The 21,314-nt window shown below is 31.4% G+C and overlaps 1 protein-coding gene across 2 annotated transcripts; it reads left to right on the forward strand.

Annotated features, from left to right (window-relative positions):
- Positions 1–34: 34 nt before the first annotated feature.
- LOC130445723 (uncharacterized) lies at positions 35–20,050 on the forward strand. 2 transcript variants are annotated; one of them, XM_056781553.1, is made up of 14 exons: positions 35–211; positions 421–635; positions 1,697–10,732; positions 11,117–11,247; positions 11,317–12,022; positions 13,414–14,401; positions 15,748–16,118; positions 16,179–16,365; positions 17,544–17,839; positions 17,897–18,120; positions 19,094–19,268; positions 19,321–19,484; positions 19,541–19,745; positions 19,804–20,050. In XM_056781553.1, exons 2-14 carry the CDS (start codon positions 431–433, stop codon positions 19,902–19,904), a joined length of 12,789 nt encoding a protein of 4,262 aa, XP_056637531.1. In that variant the 5' UTR covers positions 35–211; positions 421–430; the 3' UTR covers positions 19,905–20,050. The 2 variants fall into 2 exon arrangements, with proteins under 2 accessions (XP_056637531.1, XP_056637532.1); XM_056781554.1 differs by having other exon boundaries at positions 66–211; positions 424–635.
- Positions 20,051–21,314: the final 1,264 nt, after the last annotated feature.

Raw genomic sequence — 21,314 nt, forward strand, 5'->3', positions numbered from 1 at the left:
CAATAGTTAAAAGAACGCGCTCGTAGCAAATTTTAATAAAATGTCAAATATAATTAGCAAACTTCATTATAGTTTGACCTGTTTGTTTAAAAAAGAGGGAAATGCTGTTATCAGTCTAATTATTGTTGATTAAATAATTAAATTTATAAAATACGACCCACTTCGTGGATAATGATCCATCATGATTTTAATTAGCAATATAACTCTTTAGGTACATCGCCACTTCCAATTTTTTCGTTAAATGTAATGATGCCTTACTTATCTGATGAATTAAATTCAAATAAATATGCTCGACTTTATCCATAAATATTTATTAAGCGTTGACGTTTTCGTTTATTATTCTTCATTTTTTATAGATATCTACAATTTGGTTTATAAAGTAAAGCCAGTTAAAAGCTAACCTATCTTTTTTCATTTCAGAAGTATAGTCATGGAAAATAGGATGGATTCCGTTAAGACTTCTCTAATATCTACCAGCGTAGACAAGCTTTTTTATACAAAATATAAGAGAAGTAATCGACTTCAAAATTCGGAAACCACCGAATGTGATTTAAAAGATTCTTCAATGAAGACTTCAATTACTGCTTCAGAAAATAACAAAACTAGTGAACAAAGTACAAGTGAAATAGTAAACGGTGAGTTATTTGTTTTAAATAATCGAACAAGTGAACTAACAATAATGTAAAAATTAAATCTCAATGTTTATTTTCAATCTACTGCTTGCATTACAGTTACAGATTTCTAATGAACCCCAATATCTATGCAGGGATTAAATTGTTGATTCTAAAGATTTCTTTCCAGGTCTTTTTGTTTTGGGGAACGAGTTGATTCTACAGAATCAATACTTGCTGGTGTTTGCTAGACCTAATCTCATTAGGTGTTTCCAGAGTTGTCAGGAAGGTCTTCAGTAGGTGTAGCCTATTAGGTGCTTCCAAAGGTGACAGGAGACTAGTTAGAAGGTGTTTTCTAAGGTAGGAGAAAAGTATTTAGGAGATGCAGCCTCATCAGGTGCTTCCAGAAGGGGTGGGGAGTTAGTAAGAAAGTCTCATGGAGTGTTTCCAAAGGTGGTATGATATTAGTTAGTAGATGTAATCTCATTCAGGGGTGGCAGGAAGTTAGTTAGACGGTGTATCCTGAGATGGTTGGAAGGATTTAGGAGGTGTAGCCTCATCAGGTACTTCCAGAAGTGGCACGAAGTTATTTAAGAACTGTAGTCTCATACAGGTGCTTTCAGAGGTAACAGAAAGCTAGTTAGGAGGTATTTCCTGATGTGGCTGGAGTTAATTACTAAGGTAGCTTCATTAGGTACTACTTCCTGAGGTGGTAAGAAGGTTGTTAGGAGGTGTAGCTTGGTTTTACTGAGATATAAATCCCTTTTGGAACTAGCAGAATCAGATTTTTGGAGTGACGGTACACCCAGAGAGCTTTTCTTTTCATTTCCTTCTACAGAAAGGATCTGAGCCAATAAAAGGCGTTTTTGTATCTTACTTGGTCTTTTTTATTTATTTTGATTCTTGTATGACCAGGAACGTAAACTAAAGAGACTAACCTATTTTATACAGGTTTTTTTGTTACTTTCTTTGTTACTTCACCTTTAGCTTTGAGTTGATAATAAAGGGGTTCACTAGAGAGGTTACTTATCATTTTTGATTTTAATTTTATAGAAAATGTATTTGAGAGGTTTTTTCTTTTATAGAAATTAATCTACTGGATGAAACTAGCTTAAAACACACCAAAGGCAAATATCTGAAGAATTATACAAATTTAGAATATTCTGAAAATGATTGTGAAGGAATTGAAGATGTTTCAAAAGTATTTAAACTATTAACAAAACCAACTTTCCATTCAAATGTTAAAAATACATATAGATCATCTTTGAAGACATATACAAATCCGAGAAAGTGTTTGGAAAAAAACGAAGTAATTGAAAGCTTTGGTTTACCTGATACTCCCATCATTCCCGAAAAGCCATTAGCTGGTGATTGTTTAGATGCAGAAGTATTAGATGCCAAGGAAATAACTATACAAGAATTAGAATTCGTTGAGGCACCATGGTGTATAATTGAATTTGAAGAAAACTTTATAAATCCGCAAGAAATTAGAATTAAACCTGATCCCAATACTACTATTGATGATAAGTTATCAAATATTCAATCTACAATCGTTGATGAACATGCTAAAAGGAATAAAAAAATATTGAGCCCCCCAAATAAATCTGAGTTGATCATAGAAAATGATAGATTAACACAAGAAGGACTAGAAGTAGAAATATGTAAAGTGAATATGCCTCGGAAAGGAAAATTGAAAGATATTAATTACAACGAAAAAAGCACAATTAGACCTAACGTTAATTATCCTATAGAAGACAGTGAAAAGGATAATAGTGAAAGTAGGACACTTAGATCATCAAACGTCATAGAAGAAGCTTCTATGTTAGAAAATAATACACTAAGTGAAAAAATTGATGATTCCTGTAGTACAAGAAAGCTCAGATCTTCTACAATCCACAGTACTATAAAATATGATAGCGATGAAGACATAGAAAGTGGAAAAACAAAAATAAACTTTAAATCTATGGAAAGAGAACAAGTTTTATCATCTAGTGATTCAGAGACAAGCGAATACAGCGAAAATAAAAATAAATCGAACAAAATCTATAACAGATTTAAACATTCATTAAATTCAACTACTACAGATGTATTTACACCAGATTCAAGTGAATCAGGGAGAAGAAATAAATTTAAAAATGGCAAAGAAAGATATAATCTTAGATCAAAGGAACAGGAACCACTTTCATCAAATAAAAACACTTCTACTAGGACTTTGAGGTCAAAATCATGTTCTGAAATTTTGTTCAATGATAAAATTGAACCTGTTAAAGAAAAACAATTAAAAGTCATTTTACATCCTTTAGAAACAACGAAGGATCACCATCTTGTTGATAATAGGAAAGAATTGAATAATTCATGTGGTTTATTATTGGAAATTGTAGATATAATACCTGTTTCGGATGAATCGAGACCTTCCTCAAAATTATTACAAAGCAAACCTTTTTTTAATTTATTTAAAAATACTTTACCGAAAACGTTGTTAGTTGGAGGGGAAACGAGGAAAACTAGTAGAAAATTTGATTGGAAATCGAAGTACATGAATAAATCAAATAATAAAGATAAAAATGAAAGTTTACAACAATCAGAAGTAAAAATAACAAATAAATTGAAATCCGAATGTAAAATCGATTCTATTAAGAAAATAGGGGAAGTAGAAGGAAGGAAATGCAAAATATTTGCTAATGAAAAATTATCTGAATATTTAAAGCCTCGTTCTTACAAGAAAAAAGCATTTTGTGTTGATACTAGTTTGAAATCAAGTAATAAGACTGTAGAAACCGAAGTTGATGGTATTTCTATTAAAAAAACCGCCAAAAATGAATCACCTACAGACAAATTGAGAAATAGAACAAGAAAAATCATAGAAATTATATCAGAAGATATTACAAATCCACAAGAAAGTAGATTCAAAAGAAAATCTGCAGAAAACGCATCAAGTTGTGAATTTTTATTACCAAACCATAAGAATAAAGAAAATAATGAAATAATTGAAGCGACAAGCCTAAAGTACCAGAATGATGATTTACTAGAGGGAAATGATTCAAATTCTTGTAAATCTGACTATACATCTTTGAATAATGATCAAACAACTTTGATAATTGAGGAAAATGAAGAAATAGTTGAAACATTTTATTGTAATTCAACAAAGACATCAGAATATTGTAAAGGAGATGAAAAATGTGTAAACAGTGCTTCTAGGAAGATCTCTGAAGAAGGAAGTACAGTGTTGGAAATATTGTCTATAAGTGAAAATATTACAAATACATTAGAAACACCAAAAGCTTGTAGTACTCCTAATGTAGTGGTTAAAAAAGGTAAAGGGAGGAATATGAAATCACCAATAGTGAAACTTAATGAAGATGTCATAAATTTCGATGTCCATTTGTCTACAAATAACACAGATGTGTCAAAAGTGGATAATACTTGTAAACTGAACAATAATATTGGAAATAATGAAGAAACTATACTCATAAAAGATTTATCAAAAGAAAAAATTAGAAAAAATAATGAAGAAAATCTGTTAAAAAACATTCAAAAATCTTCAAATATATTTTTGAACAATGAATTTACAAAATTACCAAATGAAAATATTTTTTTAGATTCAAAATTTGTTAATACTGACTCAATAACTCTAGCAACATGTTTAAACAATGTTAAAATAACTGATACCATTGAGAAAAATGAATCTGAAGATGCAGAAACAAATAACAAAACTATTTTAATGAAAAATGTAAAATCTCAAGCTATTTCAACCAAACAATCTATAAATGTTTCAATAAGTACACCACAATGTCCAGAATCAAACAAAAGTGAAGAAAATTGTGTGGATAGTCCTAAAACGCATAAAAAAGACTCTGAAGATAGAAGTTTGGTGGTAGAAATGTTGTGTACTAGTGGAAATATTAAAATAGAATCTCCAATTGATTGTGGCAGTCCAACTGTAGTTAAAAGAGGTAGAGGTAGGTCTAGGAAGTCATCAATAGTGAAACTTTTTGAAGATGTTGGAAATAATGATGAAGACCTTAGAGAAAATGTTCAAAAATCGTCGAATATATTTTTGAATAATGAATCTGCAAAATTGCCAAATGAAAATGTTGTTTTATATTCAAAAACTGTTAATAGGGACTTAACAAAATTAGCAACATGCTTAAATAACGATAGGAAAGTCTCAGAGGATAGAAATTTAGTGTTACAAACATTATCTACTAGTGGAAATATCAAAATAGAATCAACAATAGATTGTGGCAGTCCTAATATAGTTAAAAGAGGTAGAGGTCGACCCAGAAAGTCACCAATAAATTGTACTAGTCCTAATGTAGTTAAACGAGGTAGAGGTCGACCTAGGAAGCTATCAATAGTGACAGTAGATGATGTTGGAAATAATGATAAAAACCTTATAAAAAACGTTAAAAAATCTACAAATATATTTTTGATAAATGAAACTGCAAAACTGGCAAACAAAAATGAAGAAAATTATGTTGATAGTCACAAATCCTTGATAAATATCTCTGAAGGTGGAAATTTAGTATTAGAAACGTTGTCTACTAGTGGAAATATCAAAATAGAATCACCAATCGATTGTGGCAGTCCTAATGTAGTTAAAAGAGGTAGAGGTCGACCTAGGAAATCATCAATAGTCACAATAGATGAAGATGATAGAAATAATGAAGAAAATCTTTCGGCAAACATTCAAAAATCCTCAATTATATTTTTGAAAAATGAATCAGCAAAACTGCCAAACAAAAATGAAGAAAATCATGTTGATAGTCATAAATCCTCTATAAAAGACTCTGCAGATGGAAATTTAGTATTAGAAACGTTGTCTGCTAGTGGAAATATCAAAATAGAATCACCAATAGATTGTGGTAATCCTAATGTAGTTAAAAAAGGTAGAGGTCGACCTAAGAAGATATCAATAATTAAACTAGATGAAGATGTTGGCTATAATGAAGAAAACATTACAGAAAGTGTTCAAAAATCTTCAAATATATTTTTGAATAATGAATCTGCAAAATTGACAGACAAAAGTGGAGAAAAATGTGTCAATAGCCCCCAAACTTCCATAAAAGTCTCTGAGGATGAAAATTTGGTGATAGAAACATTTTCTACTAGTGGAAATATCAAAATAGAATCACCAATCGATTGTGGCAGTCCTAATGTAGTTAAAAGAGGTAGAGGTCGACCTAGGAAGATATCAATAATTAAACTAGATGAAGATGTTGGCTATAATGAAGAAAACGTTACAGAAAGCGTTCAAAAATCTTCAAATATATTTTTGGATAATGAATATGAGAAATCGCCAAACAAAAGTGGAGAAAAATGTCTTGATATTCGCAAAACTTCCATAAAAGATTCTGAGGATAGAAATCTAGTGATAGAAACGTTGTCTACTAGTGCAAATATCAAAATGAAATCACCAATAGATTGTAGTAGTCCTAATATTGTTAAAAGAGGTAGAGGTCGACCTAGGAAGTCATCAATAGTGACAATAGATGAAGATGTTGGAAATAATGAAGAAAACCTCACAGAAAACTTTGAAAAATTCTCAAATATGTTTCTGGACAATAATTCTGCAAAATTGTCAAACAAAAATGGAGAAAAATATGTTGATAGTCTCAAAACTTCTATAAAAGACTCTGAAGATAGAAATTCAGTGATAGGAACGTTGTCTACTAGTGAAAATATCAAAATAGAATCACCAATAGATTGTGGTAGTCCTAATGTGGTTAATAGAGGTAGAGGTCGACCTAGGAAATTATCAATAGTTGAACTAGATGATGATGTTGGAAATAATGAAGAAAACCTTTCAGAAAACTTTCTAAAATCTTCAAATATATTTTTGAATAATGAATCTTCAGAATTGACAAACAAAAGTGAAGAAAAATGTGTTGATAGGACCAAATCCTCTATAAAAGTCTCTGAGGATGGAAATTTAGTGTTAATAACATTGTCTACCAGTGGAAATATCAAAATGAAATCACCTATAGATTGTAGCAGCCCTAATGTTATTAAAAGAGGTAGAGGTCGACCTAGAAAGTCATCAATAGTGACAATAGATGAAGATGTTGCAAATAATGAAGAGAATATTACAGAAAACTTAGAAAAATCCTCAAATATAATTTTGAATAATGAATCTGAAAAATTGACAGACAAAAGTGAGGAAAAATGTGTTAATTGTACCCAAACTTCCTTACAAGTCTCTGAAGATGGAAATTTAGTGATAGAAACATTGTCTACTAGCGAAAATACCAAAATAGGATCATCAATAGATTGTAGCAGTCCTAATGTAGTTAAAAAAGGTAGAGGTCGACCTAGGAAGTCATCAATAGTGACAATAGATGAAGATGATAGAAATAATGAAGAAAACCTTACAGAAAACGTTCAACAACCCTCAAATATAATTATGAATAATGAATCTGAAAAATTGACAGACAAAAGTGGAGAAAAATGTGTCAATAGCCCCCAAACTTCCATAAAAGTCTCTGATGATGAAAATTTGGTGATAGAAACATTGTCTACTAATGGAAATAGCAAAATAGAATCACCAATAGATTGTGGTAATCCTAATGTAGTTAAAAAAGGTAGAGGTCGACCTAGGAAGTTACCAATAGTGGAACTAGAAGAAGTTGTAAAGAATGAAGGAAACCTTACAGAAAACGTTGAAAAACCCTCAAATATAATTTTGAATAATGAATCTGAAAAATTGACAGACGAAAGTGAAGAAAAATGTGTTGATTGTACCAGAACTTCCATACAACTCTCTGAAGATGGAAATTTGGTGACCGAAACATTGTCTACTAGTGGAAATATCAAAATAGAATCACCAATAGATTATGGTAATCCTAATGTAGTTAAAAAAGGTAGAGGTCGACCTAGGAAGTTACCAACAGTGGAACTAGAAGAAGTTGTTGTAAATAATGAAGGGAACTTTACAGAAAACGTTCAACAACCCTCAAATATAATTATGAATAATGAATCTGAAAAATTGACAGACAAAAGGGGAGACAAATGTGTTGATAGCCCCCAAACTTACGTAAAAGTCTCTGAATATGAAAATTTGGTGATAGAAACGTTGTCTACTAGTGGAAATATCAAAATAGAATCACCAATAGATTGTGGTAATCCTAATGTAGTTAAAAAAGGTAGAGGTCGACCTAGGAAGTTACCAACAGTGGAACTAGAAGAGGTTGTTGTAAATAATGAAGGAAACCTCACAGAAAACGTTCAACAACCCTCAAATATAATTATGAATAATGAATCTGAAAAATTGACAGACAAAAGAGGAGAAAAATGTGTCGATAGCCCCCAAACTTGCATGAAAGTCTCTGAGGATGAAAATTTGGTGATAGAAACGTTGTCTACTAGTGGAAATATCAAAATAGAATGGCCAATAGATTATGGCAGTCCTAATGTAGTTAAAAGAGGTAGAGGTCGACCTAGGAAGTTACCAATAATGGAACTAGAAGAGGTTGTTGTAAATAATGAAGGAAACCTTACAGAAAACGTTCAACAACCCTCAAATATAATTATGAATAATGAATCTGAAAAATTGACAGACAAAAGTGGAGACAAATGTTTTGATAGCCCCCAAACTTCCGTAAAAGTCTCTGAGGATGAAAATTTGGTGATAGAAACGTTGTCTACTAGTGGAAATATCAAAATAGAATCACCAATAGATTGTGGTAATCCTAATGTAGTTAAAAAAGGTAGAGGTCGACCTAGGAAGTTACCAACAGTGGAACTAGAAGAGGTTGTTGTAAATAATGAAGGAAACCTCACAGAAAACGTTCAACAACCCTCAAATATAATTATGAATAATGAATCTGAAAAATTGACAGACAAAAGTGGAGAAAAATGTGTTGATAGCCCCCAAACTCGCATAAAATTATCTGAGGATGAAAATTTGGTGATAGAAACGTTGTCTACTAGTGGAAATATCAAAATAGAATCACCAATAGATTGTGGTAATCCTAATGTAGTTAAAAAAGGTAGAGGTCGACCTAGGAAGTTACCAACAGTGGAACTAGAAGAGGTTGTTGTAAATAATGAAGGAAACCTCACAGAAAACGTTCAACAACCCTCAAATATAATTATGAATAATGAATCTGAAAAATTGACAGACAAAAGTGGAGAAAAATGTGTTGATAGCCCCCAAACTTGCATAAAATTATCTGAGGATGAAAATTTGGTGATAGAAACGTTGTCTACTAGTGGAAATATCAAAATAGAATCGCCAATAGATTGTGGCAGTCCTAATGTAGTTAAAAGAGGTAGAGGTCGACCTAGGAAAACACCAATACTGAAATTAGATGACGATTACTCAAAATTTGATAAAAATATTCATATTTTTAATGAAAATTTTTTTCATGGAGATTCTGAATTACATAAAAAAAATGTTACCAGTGCGTTGTCTACCATGGACATACCAAGAAAAGAAAAGAGTTCTGAGGAATCTAAGGATACGTTAGAAAGTGGAGAAATAACAGATTTACAAAATGAGGAAATTGATAAAAATAATATTGAAAAAATAACAGCTCAAATTAACGATTCCGACAAAGATATCGATGAAAATGATTTAAATATTCATATATTGTGTGTAAAAAATAATATTCTAATCGAAAAAAAAGATATAATTAATAATAGTGATATAACAAAGGAATTAGAAAGCACTAGTAGTGATAATAATTCATTAGTGCCACTAAAAAATGAATCGACACAAAAAGATATCATTGAAAGTTATAGAAAACATGAAGAAGATATAACTAGAAGTACTGGTGTTGATAAAACTGAATATACTGAAAATAAAAATAATATAATTGAAGATACCGGGATTATTGAAAAGTTTATACCAGAAACTACTAAAGATAATGATAAAATTACTAATGATAATACTACCAATAAATATATAGAGGTTGATAAAGATTGCATGACTACAGATAGCAAAAATAATACAAAAAATGATGAAACCGACCTTGATAACAGTGCATTAAAGAAAGATGAAGATTCCATCGTCATAAAAAATAAAAAAGTTGATGAAATGGAGCTTGACAAAAATACTGCAGCTGATATAGATGAACCAACTATAATTGAAGATGATTTTGATGACGAGAAAAAATTTACAATAACAGATGGTAGTCAAACTAATAAAAAAGATGAAATATTGAATATTGTAGCAAGTAGTGATAGTACAGAAACAGTTTTTGATAACGAACGTTCTAATAGCGATAAAACATTTTTGAAAATTACTAATACAGAAATTGACATTTACATAGATTTACTCTCTTCACCGAAATCTGAAAATAATGAAGAAAACTTGTATAATGAAGAAGATACATCAAAAACTGACAATTTGTGTACAGAAACAATTGAAAAAAAAGTAGAAACTAAAAGTAATATTAGCTTAGGACCAACGAGTGGTACTATTACTTATAGTGAAAGTGATAAAACTAGTTTGGATCAAAAAATTGGGATTATTAGTGATATCAAAGGGATATCTAACGACCCAAATTTTAAATGTCCTTTGGAAGCACCAATGATAGTTAAAAATGAATATGAAGACAAAATAATTAGTAATAAAAGCATCGATTTAACAAAACTTCTGTTGAATGATAAAATAAGTGAAACTAAAGACGTTTTAACCGATCTGCATGAAATTCAGTATCAAATCGACTCAGAAGAACATTCCGGAAAGGAAAATATCTCTACTAGAACCAGGAGTAAGACAAATCTCGGTGAGAGGATCGATGGAGATGTAGATGATTTTATTCCACAGGGTATAGTGAGGAGTAATAGCAGTTTGGGTATAAACCGCGATGAATGTAGCGACCTATTCTTGAAGGAAACAAAAAATTTAAATAAAGAAATTGTGACAAATTGTTTTATTGAAAATACCCGAGCAGTTGTGGATGAGAATGGTATTGAAATATTGGATACAGTGGAAGAAGAAGTTAGTGGAAGTAAAATTATGAAAACATTGGATGAAAATATCGGAAGAAAGGAGAGTATTGAGTGTATCGAAGAATTTAATATCGGTGATATTGTTTGGGCTCAAATTGGTAAATTTCCTTACTGGCCGAGTTTGATTTCAGAAGATCCAGTAACGTGCAGTTTTAAAAATATAAGTAAGTGGACTATTTATGGTATTTTTTTTATTGGTATTTTCAAACTATCGCGGTTCCGTCGTATTTTTGGGTATAATACTCGTAAATCGAAAAATCATCAGATTTTTTTGGCAATTTCATATTATTGCTGTCCACTCGTATTTTTGGGTATAGTAAATTGAAAAATCATCCGATTTCTATCAAGTTTTTGGTAAGTTCATATTATAGCGGTTCCCTCGTATTTTTGGGTATAATAAATCAAAAAATCATCAAATTTGTATGTTTTTTTGTATTTTGAAACTAAAGCGGACCCTTTGTAATTTTGGGCATAGTAAATCGAAAATTTAAACAGAGGGGGCCGCGATAAATCACACCTTTTTTAATTTATCTCAAATTATATTTTAGTGAAGAATAGGTGTGCGTACCACGTTAAATTTTTCGGCGATAAAGGAAAACGTGCTTGGATAAATAGTAAAAAATTAATAGAATACAAAAACAGAGATGACTTGAAAACTTACTACGAAAATCTTAAGAACGTGAGTATAAAATCTGGATCTTCGAGCCGGGTTCGAGGACCAAATAATGTAATTGTTAATTTTTTTTAGTGTAAAAGTGCTGTGGAACTTCAAGGATATATAATCAAAGGATACATCGTAGAAAGATGGACAAAAGCAGTGGACGAAGTCGAATTTGTAAAATCACAAAATTTCACATTCGAACAAATGATAAATTACATGGACGAAGAATCTAATCAAGAGGTGGACGAAAAGAAAAATTCAACTATGAAGAAAGGAAAAAAACGTAAACAATCGCTTGGCTTAGAAGAGTTAGAAGATCTCGATGGTTTAGAAAATAAAAAAATTAAATTAGAAGTTGAAGAATCTGTTCCGAAACAACGCCAAAAGAAGTCGATACCAGAATTGAAATACGAACATTCCTCCCCTGGGAAACTTAATGAAGAAACAGAAGATTTTATAGTGATAACAGACGAACAATCCGAGGAGAAATATAAAATAAATTCGGAGACATTCAATAATTTCGGATCTTACACTTTGGAAGAACAAAGGTCGTTATTCAAGAGGAATAACCTGTTTAAAGGTATACCGAAGGAAAAAGTTTGTCAGTACTGCTTCGAATTCGGGGAAGTTTTGAAATGTAAAGGTGGTTGCAACGGGATTTATCATCCCCATTGTGCAACGGAAGTTTCTAAACATCAGACGAGGAAGAAACCAGGCAGGTCTCCCAAGATTGATACTACAGAAAAAGTGGAAACTATCAAAATAGAAAAAATTGAATCTCCAAGTTCACCGGGTGAGTTTTTTCATTATTACATTTATTAATATATTCTAAATGATCGGTTAACTCCAGAATAGCTTTTTGTAAAGTGACATAACCTCTAAAACACTTTTTATATCAGTTTTGCTTTGTTTTGTTATAAAAAGATATTATATACAGTATTAACTGCTATTCGAAATTACGTTAACTGGTCCTTCTAGCCTTCTATAGGTCGTACCCGGCTCGAAGGACGAATTAATGATTTATAATTGTTTTCAGTACAAATATTCCTAAATGATTCAGAAATATCAAATTACACGTGGAATTATTAGTTTTTCATTTCGAATTTATCAGTATTTTAAAACGGCTTCTTTTGATAATTATTCTTTATATCCCTAGTTATGTTTGACATGTACCAATGTGTCTCAGTGATCTTTATTGTGTCCTAAATTAGGTATGAAATCTATCAAGGGGTAACACTGGTTCTTATTTTGGAAAGGCTGTTGTTTATAATCATTTTTTACATCCCAAATTAGGTTTGATAGCTAACAAAGAGCATTAGTGATCATTATTTGAAAATAGCTTCCGTTAATAACGATTTTTTATATCCCAAATTAGGTTTGACAGCTAACAAGGGATCCCAGTGATCATTATAATGAAATGGCTACTTGTTATAATAATTCGTTATATTCCAAATTAGTTTTAACAACTATAAAGGACATTGGGGCCTCAGTGATCATTATTTTGAAATAGATTCTCTTCATAATGAGTCTTTGTATCCCAAATTAGGTTTTATAGCTAACAAGGAGCCTCAGTGATCATTGTATTTTAATTGCTACTTGTTTTGATGATTTATCATACCCCAAGTTAGATTTGACAGCTAGCAAGGAACCTCATGGCCTAGGCGGTCAGTTTTTGAAATAGCTTCTCATCATAATGTATATCCCAAGTTGGGTTTGAAATGCATTTTTTCTTTATTATATATATTAGTATACAAGGTGTTTATGGAAAATTTATTTTATTTAATTAATATGCCATCTTGATAAAATCAAAATTTTGAAATATTTTCTATACTATAAATTCGAAAGGGCTTGAGCGATTCGAATAATATTTGGTACAGCCAATTAATACTATTTGATCAATTCTTTAAGAAATTTCCGAAAAAATCCTAGTACCGGAAGTGCCTATAAAGTCGTTTAATATGCCATCTTTCAAACAGAAAGTCGAAATCTTTTTTTTTTTTATTAGAAACCCAAAACCGGCCTAAGCGATTCTAATAAGATTTGGTATAGTCAGTTAGTAATATCTGATGATTGTTTTAAAAAAATTTCAAAAAAATCCTAGTACTGGAAGTGACTGGACGACGTGTTATAACCATTATAATTTCCCATTAAGTTCGATTAGTTCAAAATAGGTTATATTTCCAGGAAATCAATTGGATGCGGACAATAATCATGTTGAAATAGTAACAATACCTTCTAGAATATACAACACCCCACCAAGAAAAACTTTTCCTCCCGATTTCGCTAATATGACATTAAGCGAAAGAATCGATTTCAAAATGAAAGAAATCATGAAAAAATTCGAATCGACATCGTACGCGGAAGATTTCAACGAATCCTCATCGGATGAAAACAACAAATCCTCGATTCGTGATAGTTTTCCACAAGAAAATATTGATTCGGACAATAATTTACGGGATGATACAAAGATAAAACCCATCGAGCACGTCACCGCCGATTCAGACAATAAATCGAATATCGAATGTATAAAAAGAGAAACGGATTCTCCCATAAAACACATAACCGCCGATTCCGAATATACCGACGAAGTTAAATTGAAAAAAAATCGATCCAAATCAAAAATAACCAAACATATAACCGCCGATAGTCAAGATACGCTTATCGATCCCAAGAATTTCAAATGCGGATTCTGCGCGCAAGATTTGGATCCATATTGTTTCATCTGTAACGAAACGTCGTCCAAACGAGGCTCCTACATAAGACAAAAATGTTCCCTGTACCAATGCAACCGGTTCTATCATCCGGAATGTTTGAAATTGTGGCCGCAGACTCAATGGTCGGTGATACAGACGACGAAAAATCGTTATTCCCAAGAAGAAGTCGATAGTTTCGTGTGTCCGCAACACGTGTGTCACACGTGCGCCTCGGACGATCCTCGCGCCGCCTTATCCAGATGTTCCTGGGATAAAATAGTGAAGTGTCTATGTTGTCCTGCGAGTTATCATTCGAGTAATTTGTGCGTTCCGGCCGGTACCGAAATCATAACTTCCACGCAAATTATTTGTCCCAGACATAGAAATAAATATGCCAAACCGTATACCATTAATACTACTTGGTGTCTCTTGTGCAATCAAGGGGGTAAATTGATCTGCTGCGAAACTTGTCCCACTAGGTGAGTAGAATACGATTTTTTATTTGGACTTCTTATATTTACATTACATTGTATATAATTCGATTGTTTGTTGTGTATTATTTTTATTCACTTGTTTTTTCGTATATTTTCATCACACTGTATATAATTCTTTTTTTTTCAGTTGTTTGTTGTGAAATTTTTTTGATCGAATTTTCACCATCTTTCGACTTCATTTCTCGTATATTTTCATCACACTGTATATAATTTTATTTTTTTTTTTCAATTATTTGTTAGTTGTGGAATTTTTTTGACCAAATTTTCAAATTTACACCTTATTTCAACTTTTTGACATTATTTTTCGTATATTTTCACACACTATATACAATTCGATTGTTCGTTTATCGTGTATTTTTTTTAATAAATTTTTTACTTGTTTTTTTTTCGTATATTTCATCACACAGTATCTATTTTTCTCTTTAATTTTTCACTTCTTTTTATAAGTTTTTGGTTAAGCTACTGGCTTATAATTTTAGAACATTGTAAAAACTCGTTTCCAGAAACATCTAGTACTATAGATGGCGTGCAGCTGTGTCTCCGTCACATTATAATTTCCATTAAGGCAACGTTAGTATTGTTTTCACACTGTTGGTATAACAGGATTACTGTCTCGTCATTTTTTGTTATCTTTTACCAAATAGAGATAGAAAAAGAGTTGAAAAATGCTTAAATAGGAGAATAATGAGTAGAGTCGATCAGTTTTTGAATATTTTCCCTTGTTTCTGAGAAAATTGTTAACTTCATCGATTATTATGTGTCTCATGTCATTTTTAGGTTATCTTCCATTGAAACTAGACACAGAAACTGTTGAAATGTGGCTGAATAAGGGAATAATGAATAGATTCGATCAGATCATTGCTGATGTCATCGATAATTATGTTTCTCATGTCATTTTTAAATGTTTTACTAAAAATGACACCAAAACGGTTGAAATGTGGCTGACTAAAGGAATAATTGATAGAGTCGATCAGATCTGTAATATTTTCTTTTATTATTAACTAGGAAGTTGTGTGTCATGTAATTTTTAGATTATATTTTACTTAAAATAGACTCAAAAATGATTGAAATGTGACTGAATAAGAGTATAATGAATAGAGAAGACCTGTTTTGCGAATATTTTTTTTTGTTTTTGCGAAAATTGGCTAGGAAATTGTTAACGTCATCGATTATTATGTGTCTAATGTCATTTTCAGGTTATCTTTCACTAAATATGACACTGAAACGGTTGAAATGTGGCTTTATAAAATAAGTTGATATTTGGAATATTTTGTTTTATTTTCAAAGAAAATAAATTAGATAACTGTTTTCTGTTCATATATTTTTTTCAGCGTACATCCGGAATGTATGACCGTCAATTTAACAGACGACGACAAATTCATCTGCGAAGATTGCGAATCCGGAAGGTTACCCTTATACGACGAAGTCGTATGGGTAAAACTGGGCTATTTCAAATGGTGGCCCGCCCTAATTATTTTTCCCAACGAAGTTCCCCCGAACGTCCTCAACGCTAAACACGGCCTTGGCGAATTCGTCGTCAAATTTTTCGGCACTTACAACTATTACTGGATAAACCGAGGCAGGGCATTCCTATTTCAAGAAGGCGACAACGCCGATACGGGCCCCGGTAATAAAAAAAAAGTGGAAGCAGCTTTCCGGAGGGCCGTAGAAGAAGCTGTAGTTGCGCATAAAATGAAAAAACGTAAGTTGACTATAACCCGTTAAAAAAATTAGTTTCTCAATGTTTTTAAAATTATTTCAGAGTTTAAACTTACACAATCAGCCGAATCGGTGAATTCGATGAAACCACCTCCTTACATAAAAATAAAAGTCAGTAAACCCGTAGGAAATGTCCGATTCATGGATTTGGATCTTAGTAATACGACTGCTTGTGATTGTAATCCGAGCCAACCGAATCCTTGTGGACCGGACACCAACTGTCTTAACAGGTAAATAAAATTGAAAGATTTTATCCCTCATTTGGGGTTGAGAACGTTTTTTCTTCGTTCGTTCGTTCGTTCTTGGCATTTTCTTTACTGTTCGAAGATTAGATCGTTCCACACCCCTTTTAGGGTCGATAGCTTGTTTTAGGATCCTTTTTGGGGCCAGACCTATTTTTATTTTCCCAATTTCCCATTCTATTATCATTTTTATTTTATGTTATCCCGTGTTAGGTCCTTTTTTCCACTATATTTCAATCCCCATTCTTCTTTTTCTTTTCTTTTCTTCTAACCACTTTGATTTAGGTTTTTTCATACTAAATCGTTGAAGGCCCCTAATGGGATCTAGAACGTGTTCTAGGATCCTTTTTATGGGGTGGATCAATCCTTATTCTCATAATTTTACCATTTTTTCATCTTTTTATCTCTACACACTCCTGTCCTTTGTTTTTCTTTACAGTTTGATGATGAAATTGTTGTATAACCCTTGTAGGGTCAAGAAGGTGCTCTACAATCCTTTTTATGGGTAGTATCAATCTTTATTCTCATAATTTTCCCTTTCTCTAACATCTCCTGCCCCTTGTTTTTATTTACAGTTTGATGATAAAATTTGTTGTATAACTCTTGTAGGGTCAAGAAGGTTCTCTAGGATCTTTTTTATGGGTTGGATCACAATTCTCCTATTTTTCCTATTATTTCATCTTTTTGTCTCTATTCACTCATGTCCTTTGTTTTTTTTACAGTTTGATATGAAATTGTTGTATAAACCTTTCATGGTCAAGAAGATATTCTAGGATCCTTTTTACGGTGTGTGATCAATCCCTGTTTTAATAATTTTCCCTTCTTTCATAGTTTTTTTGTCCTTTTTATCATCTTTTCCATTAGTTTGTCCCCATTCTTTCTAATCTCATTTCTCCTATCACTTTTACAACTTTCTTTAACATACTTTCCTTTATGTTCCTCCTTTTCGTTATAAGGACTATATCGTCTCACTTTCCGAACTTGAAAACAGTATATAATTATTTCTATTTTCCACTTTTATTTTATTGTTTTTATTCTGTTTTCTTGTTTCTGTAGCTTTCCTTATTTTATATCTAATCAGATTAGTGTCTCCATGTAACTCAATTCCGATATGTGTACTAAAATTCAATCACTGATGATAATACTGTATATTTATTGACTTGTAGATTACTTTTGACGGAGTGCAATCCCGAAGTATGTCCAGCTGGTAAGCTGTGTAATAATCAGTCGTTCGAAAAACGAGAATACCCTCTATTGGTACCGTACAAGACCGAAACAAGGGGATGGGGGTTGAAAACGTTGGAACCGCTTAAAAAAGGACAATTCGTGATCGAATACGTAGGGGAACTTATCGATGACGAAGAATACCAACGAAGAATATTAAAAATGCACGCGCAAAAAGAAGAAAATTTTTATTTTTTGACTATACATAAAGATAGGATGATTGACGCCGGACCAAAAGGTGATAACTTGGAATTTTCGTTTAAAAATTGTATTTATTTATTTTTTACTTTTTTAGGTAATATGGCGAGATTTATGAACCATTGTTGTCAACCGAATTGCGAAACGCAGAAATGGACGGTGAACGGCGATACGAGGGTCGGTCTATTTGCTACCACTGATATACCCGCCAATACCGAATTAACTTTTAATTACAATTTGGAATGTACTGGTACCGAAAAGAAAGTCTGTAAATGCGGAGCACCTAATTGTAGTGGATTTATAGGAGTTAAAGTAAAAAACGTGAGTATAATTGTGAAGTACCCTTAAGGGTGATTCGAGATCGAAATCATAAACAATCTCACTTTTTACTAAAAATATATATTTTTTAGCCAGGAAGTGAATTCTAAAATATATTTTGGAATTTTAACAATGTTTGCAAACAATTATAGTCAAAAATTACTTTCTCCTTCTACCTTTTAAAGTGTAGGAGGAAAATTCCGGTCCATTTTTTCCCATACACTGCCAAGATTTCCATTTTCTGTAGAGTTTTTCCTTCCTTCGCCCTAAAATCGTACTTTTCCATTTCTGCCAGGATATCCTGTCAATCTGTTTTTTTCTCCCAGAATTTCCCCTTAATTTTACTTAAAATTATACTCTTTCCATTTCTTCCAAGGTATCCTGCAGAAATTTTCGTTCCTTCCAGAATTTTTTCTTCTTTTTCCCTAAAGTTATACCAGGATGTCGTGCCCATCTTTTGGTTTCTTCCAGATTATCTCCTTTCTTTTTCCTAAATTTATACAATTTTCATTCCTTTCTAGGTATCTTGAAAATATTTTTTTCCTTTCTTCTCCCTCAAGTCATACTCCATTCTCCTTCTATCTAGTAGCAGAATTCTGGTTCCTTTTGTACCCAATGTTTCCATTTTTTTTATATCCTGCTAATATTTTCATTTCTACCTTATTTGGTCTATCCATTTTCTTCTCTATCTACCTCTTCTTCTGTTGAAGGTACTTCCTACTTTCATCTCATCCACTTACCTTAATATTTCTCTTCTCTATACAGTGTTGAAGCCTGTACTTAGATCAATAAATATAAAAAACATTCCTACTACTTTTAGATTTAAACACCTCATTTTTTACTAATTTTTACTTGTTTTTGGGATAGAATACATTTCCAGCCGTTCCTAGTACTTAACTATTTTATTTTATGATCTTACCACGTATAGTATTTTTTTTGAAAATATCTCGTTTCTCATACGTTTCGTGGTATTTAGGAATCTGCGGAAACTAAGAAACCAAAAAAAGAAAGGAAGAAAAAAGAACCGGAAAAACCATTGGTACTACCACCATGTTATCTTTGTGAAAAGCGAGGAAAAGTCAGTTTATGTAATAACAAAATTTGTAATAAAGCTTACCATTTATCTTGTTTGAAATTAGAAGTTTCCGAGGGTGAGTAAAGGCGTATAAAGTGTGTTTTAGTATTCAATAAAATTATTTTTAGGTAAAAAATTCATATGCCCTTGGCATTATTGTAACGTATGTTCAAAGAGGACAATCAGGTGTTGCGTTAAATGTTTAAATTCGTTCTGTCCATCACATTCCGAAGGAAACGTTCGTTACGATAAATTATTAGGTTTTGTATGCAGCAAACACGATTCGATGAACGTAAGTTTCGATAACTTATTTACCATCTTCAGATACTGAAATAAGATTCTTCTTAGGTCGAAGATCGATGTAATACAGTGAAGAGAAAAAGAAATCATCCGATAACAGACGAAGATGTTGTTACTTCAACGACTAATGATAATGACGACGACGTTTCGTTGCTTCAACGGATGAAACAATCGAAGAAAAATAAAGTCGAAGAAGGAAATAACGATTCCGTGATTAGAGAGACACGTAATGAGACAGTTTCAAGTGCGACAGGTATATTTTGTTGATTTGTAGTGGTTTAATTGTGGTGTTTATGGTGTTTTTGTTATAGAAACGGATTTTGAGGGGAAGTTTAAATTGAAAAGGAAGAAAAAGACATTGAGGGATAAAAGACTCGAAAAAATTACTGCCAATAGTGTTTCTCATGTGTAATATTTGTAATTTTGGTATATTTTAGTTACTTTTTTTAATGTTACTTTATAATGAATTCGTATCTTTTTTGTCATTAGAAGTATATATATATATATATATTTATTGGTATTAAATTAAATGTCAGAAAATAAATAGATTCTTATTAATTCCATTTTTTTTAATTATTCTACCCATGTACAGAATTTATTGGAACAACCAGAGGGGTTTTTGAGGTCGTAATATTTTTTATTAGAATGGGAAAAACAAAAATTCACAATTATAAAAATTTTGATTATAAGTTGTATGATAGAAATCAAGAAAATTGAATTCCAAAAGCTTCTGTTTTTATTGCAGATTTATGGAAAAACATGATAACTGAATTACTTGAAAATTTTGTTGGGTTCTACCAACTTTAAATATTACTTAAAATTGACACCTTTGAATATAAACTGTTTTGAAAAATATCAAAGTTTTTGTATTTTTTTTTGTAAATCTACACAAAAAACGAAAATTTTGAAAACAAAAATCATTTAAAAATGGTAATATACAAGGAGTTGATTTTTAGAAACAAAATTCTATTATGTAGAGAATATTTTTTTGGGATTTTTTTCCAAAAACGTTCGATTTTTGTATAGTTCAACGAAAAAATACAAAATCTTCCTTTGGTACTTTTCAAGAAAGTTATGAACGATTGTATCGACAAAAGTACAGTTATGATAACATGAATCTTTAGAGAGATATTTTCTCTTCTCATATTTTTTATCATATCTTAGTTTTAACAACAATATAATATAACCCCAATTTTGTTAATCATTTTCATTTTTTAAATAAATATCAGTATCTACCTCTTTTGGTGAAATTATAATCTTTGATGTTTCTTGGAGCACAATCTATTAGTTAAAATTTAAAGTTCCTTTATTTTATACTATCACTGTCCTCTCGTATTTTGGCTCTAGAAAATATCGTCAGTTTTATAGCGGATTTGAAACAAAAAAGATTTTCTGATGTTTTTCCCATAAATCTACCTAAGAAACGAAAATTTTGAAAAATAAATTCATTAAGATCTTATGATAGAGAGTATTGCGGTCCTCTATTTTCACACTAGAAAATTGAGAAAAATCTTTATTTTTTATTTATTTTAAAAAAAGACATTTTAAATGTTGAAAGATCTTCGTTTCTTTGAGATCAAAATCAAAAAGATAGCACACAACTAATTTAATAACGTTATAGTTTCGCAGTTTCAACATTAAATAGTCAAAAAAAAAACATTAATCACTATCAAATTCTTCATTTTCATCAATTTCATGGGAAACAGTATCGAGTTGAAGATCAATACTATTCAAATTTATATCATCATCCAAAACTGTATTCGGCTGTTGATGTTCTTGTTTAGAACTTCGTTGAACATCTTCATTTTGTATTTCCACCTTT

The sequence above is a fragment of the Diorhabda sublineata genome, chromosome 6, assembly GCF_026230105.1.
Source record: "Diorhabda sublineata isolate icDioSubl1.1 chromosome 6, icDioSubl1.1, whole genome shotgun sequence".
In the NCBI taxonomy this organism is placed as follows: Eukaryota; Metazoa; Arthropoda; class Insecta; order Coleoptera; family Chrysomelidae; genus Diorhabda; species Diorhabda sublineata.

Bases quoted from the DNA above. Each gene is read 5' to 3' on its own strand.
- LOC130445723 (XM_056781553.1), top strand. From the start codon at position 431: ATGGAAAATAGGATGGATTCCGTTAAGACTTCTCTAATATCTACCAGC. The intron at 18,121-19,093 runs GTGAGTATAATT...CGTGGTATTTAG, and splicing joins TAGGAGTTAAAGTAAAAAAC to GAATCTGCGGAAACTAAGAA. The intron at 19,269-19,320 runs GTGAGTAAAGGC...AATTATTTTTAG, and splicing joins GAAATTAGAAGTTTCCGAGG to GTAAAAAATTCATATGCCCT.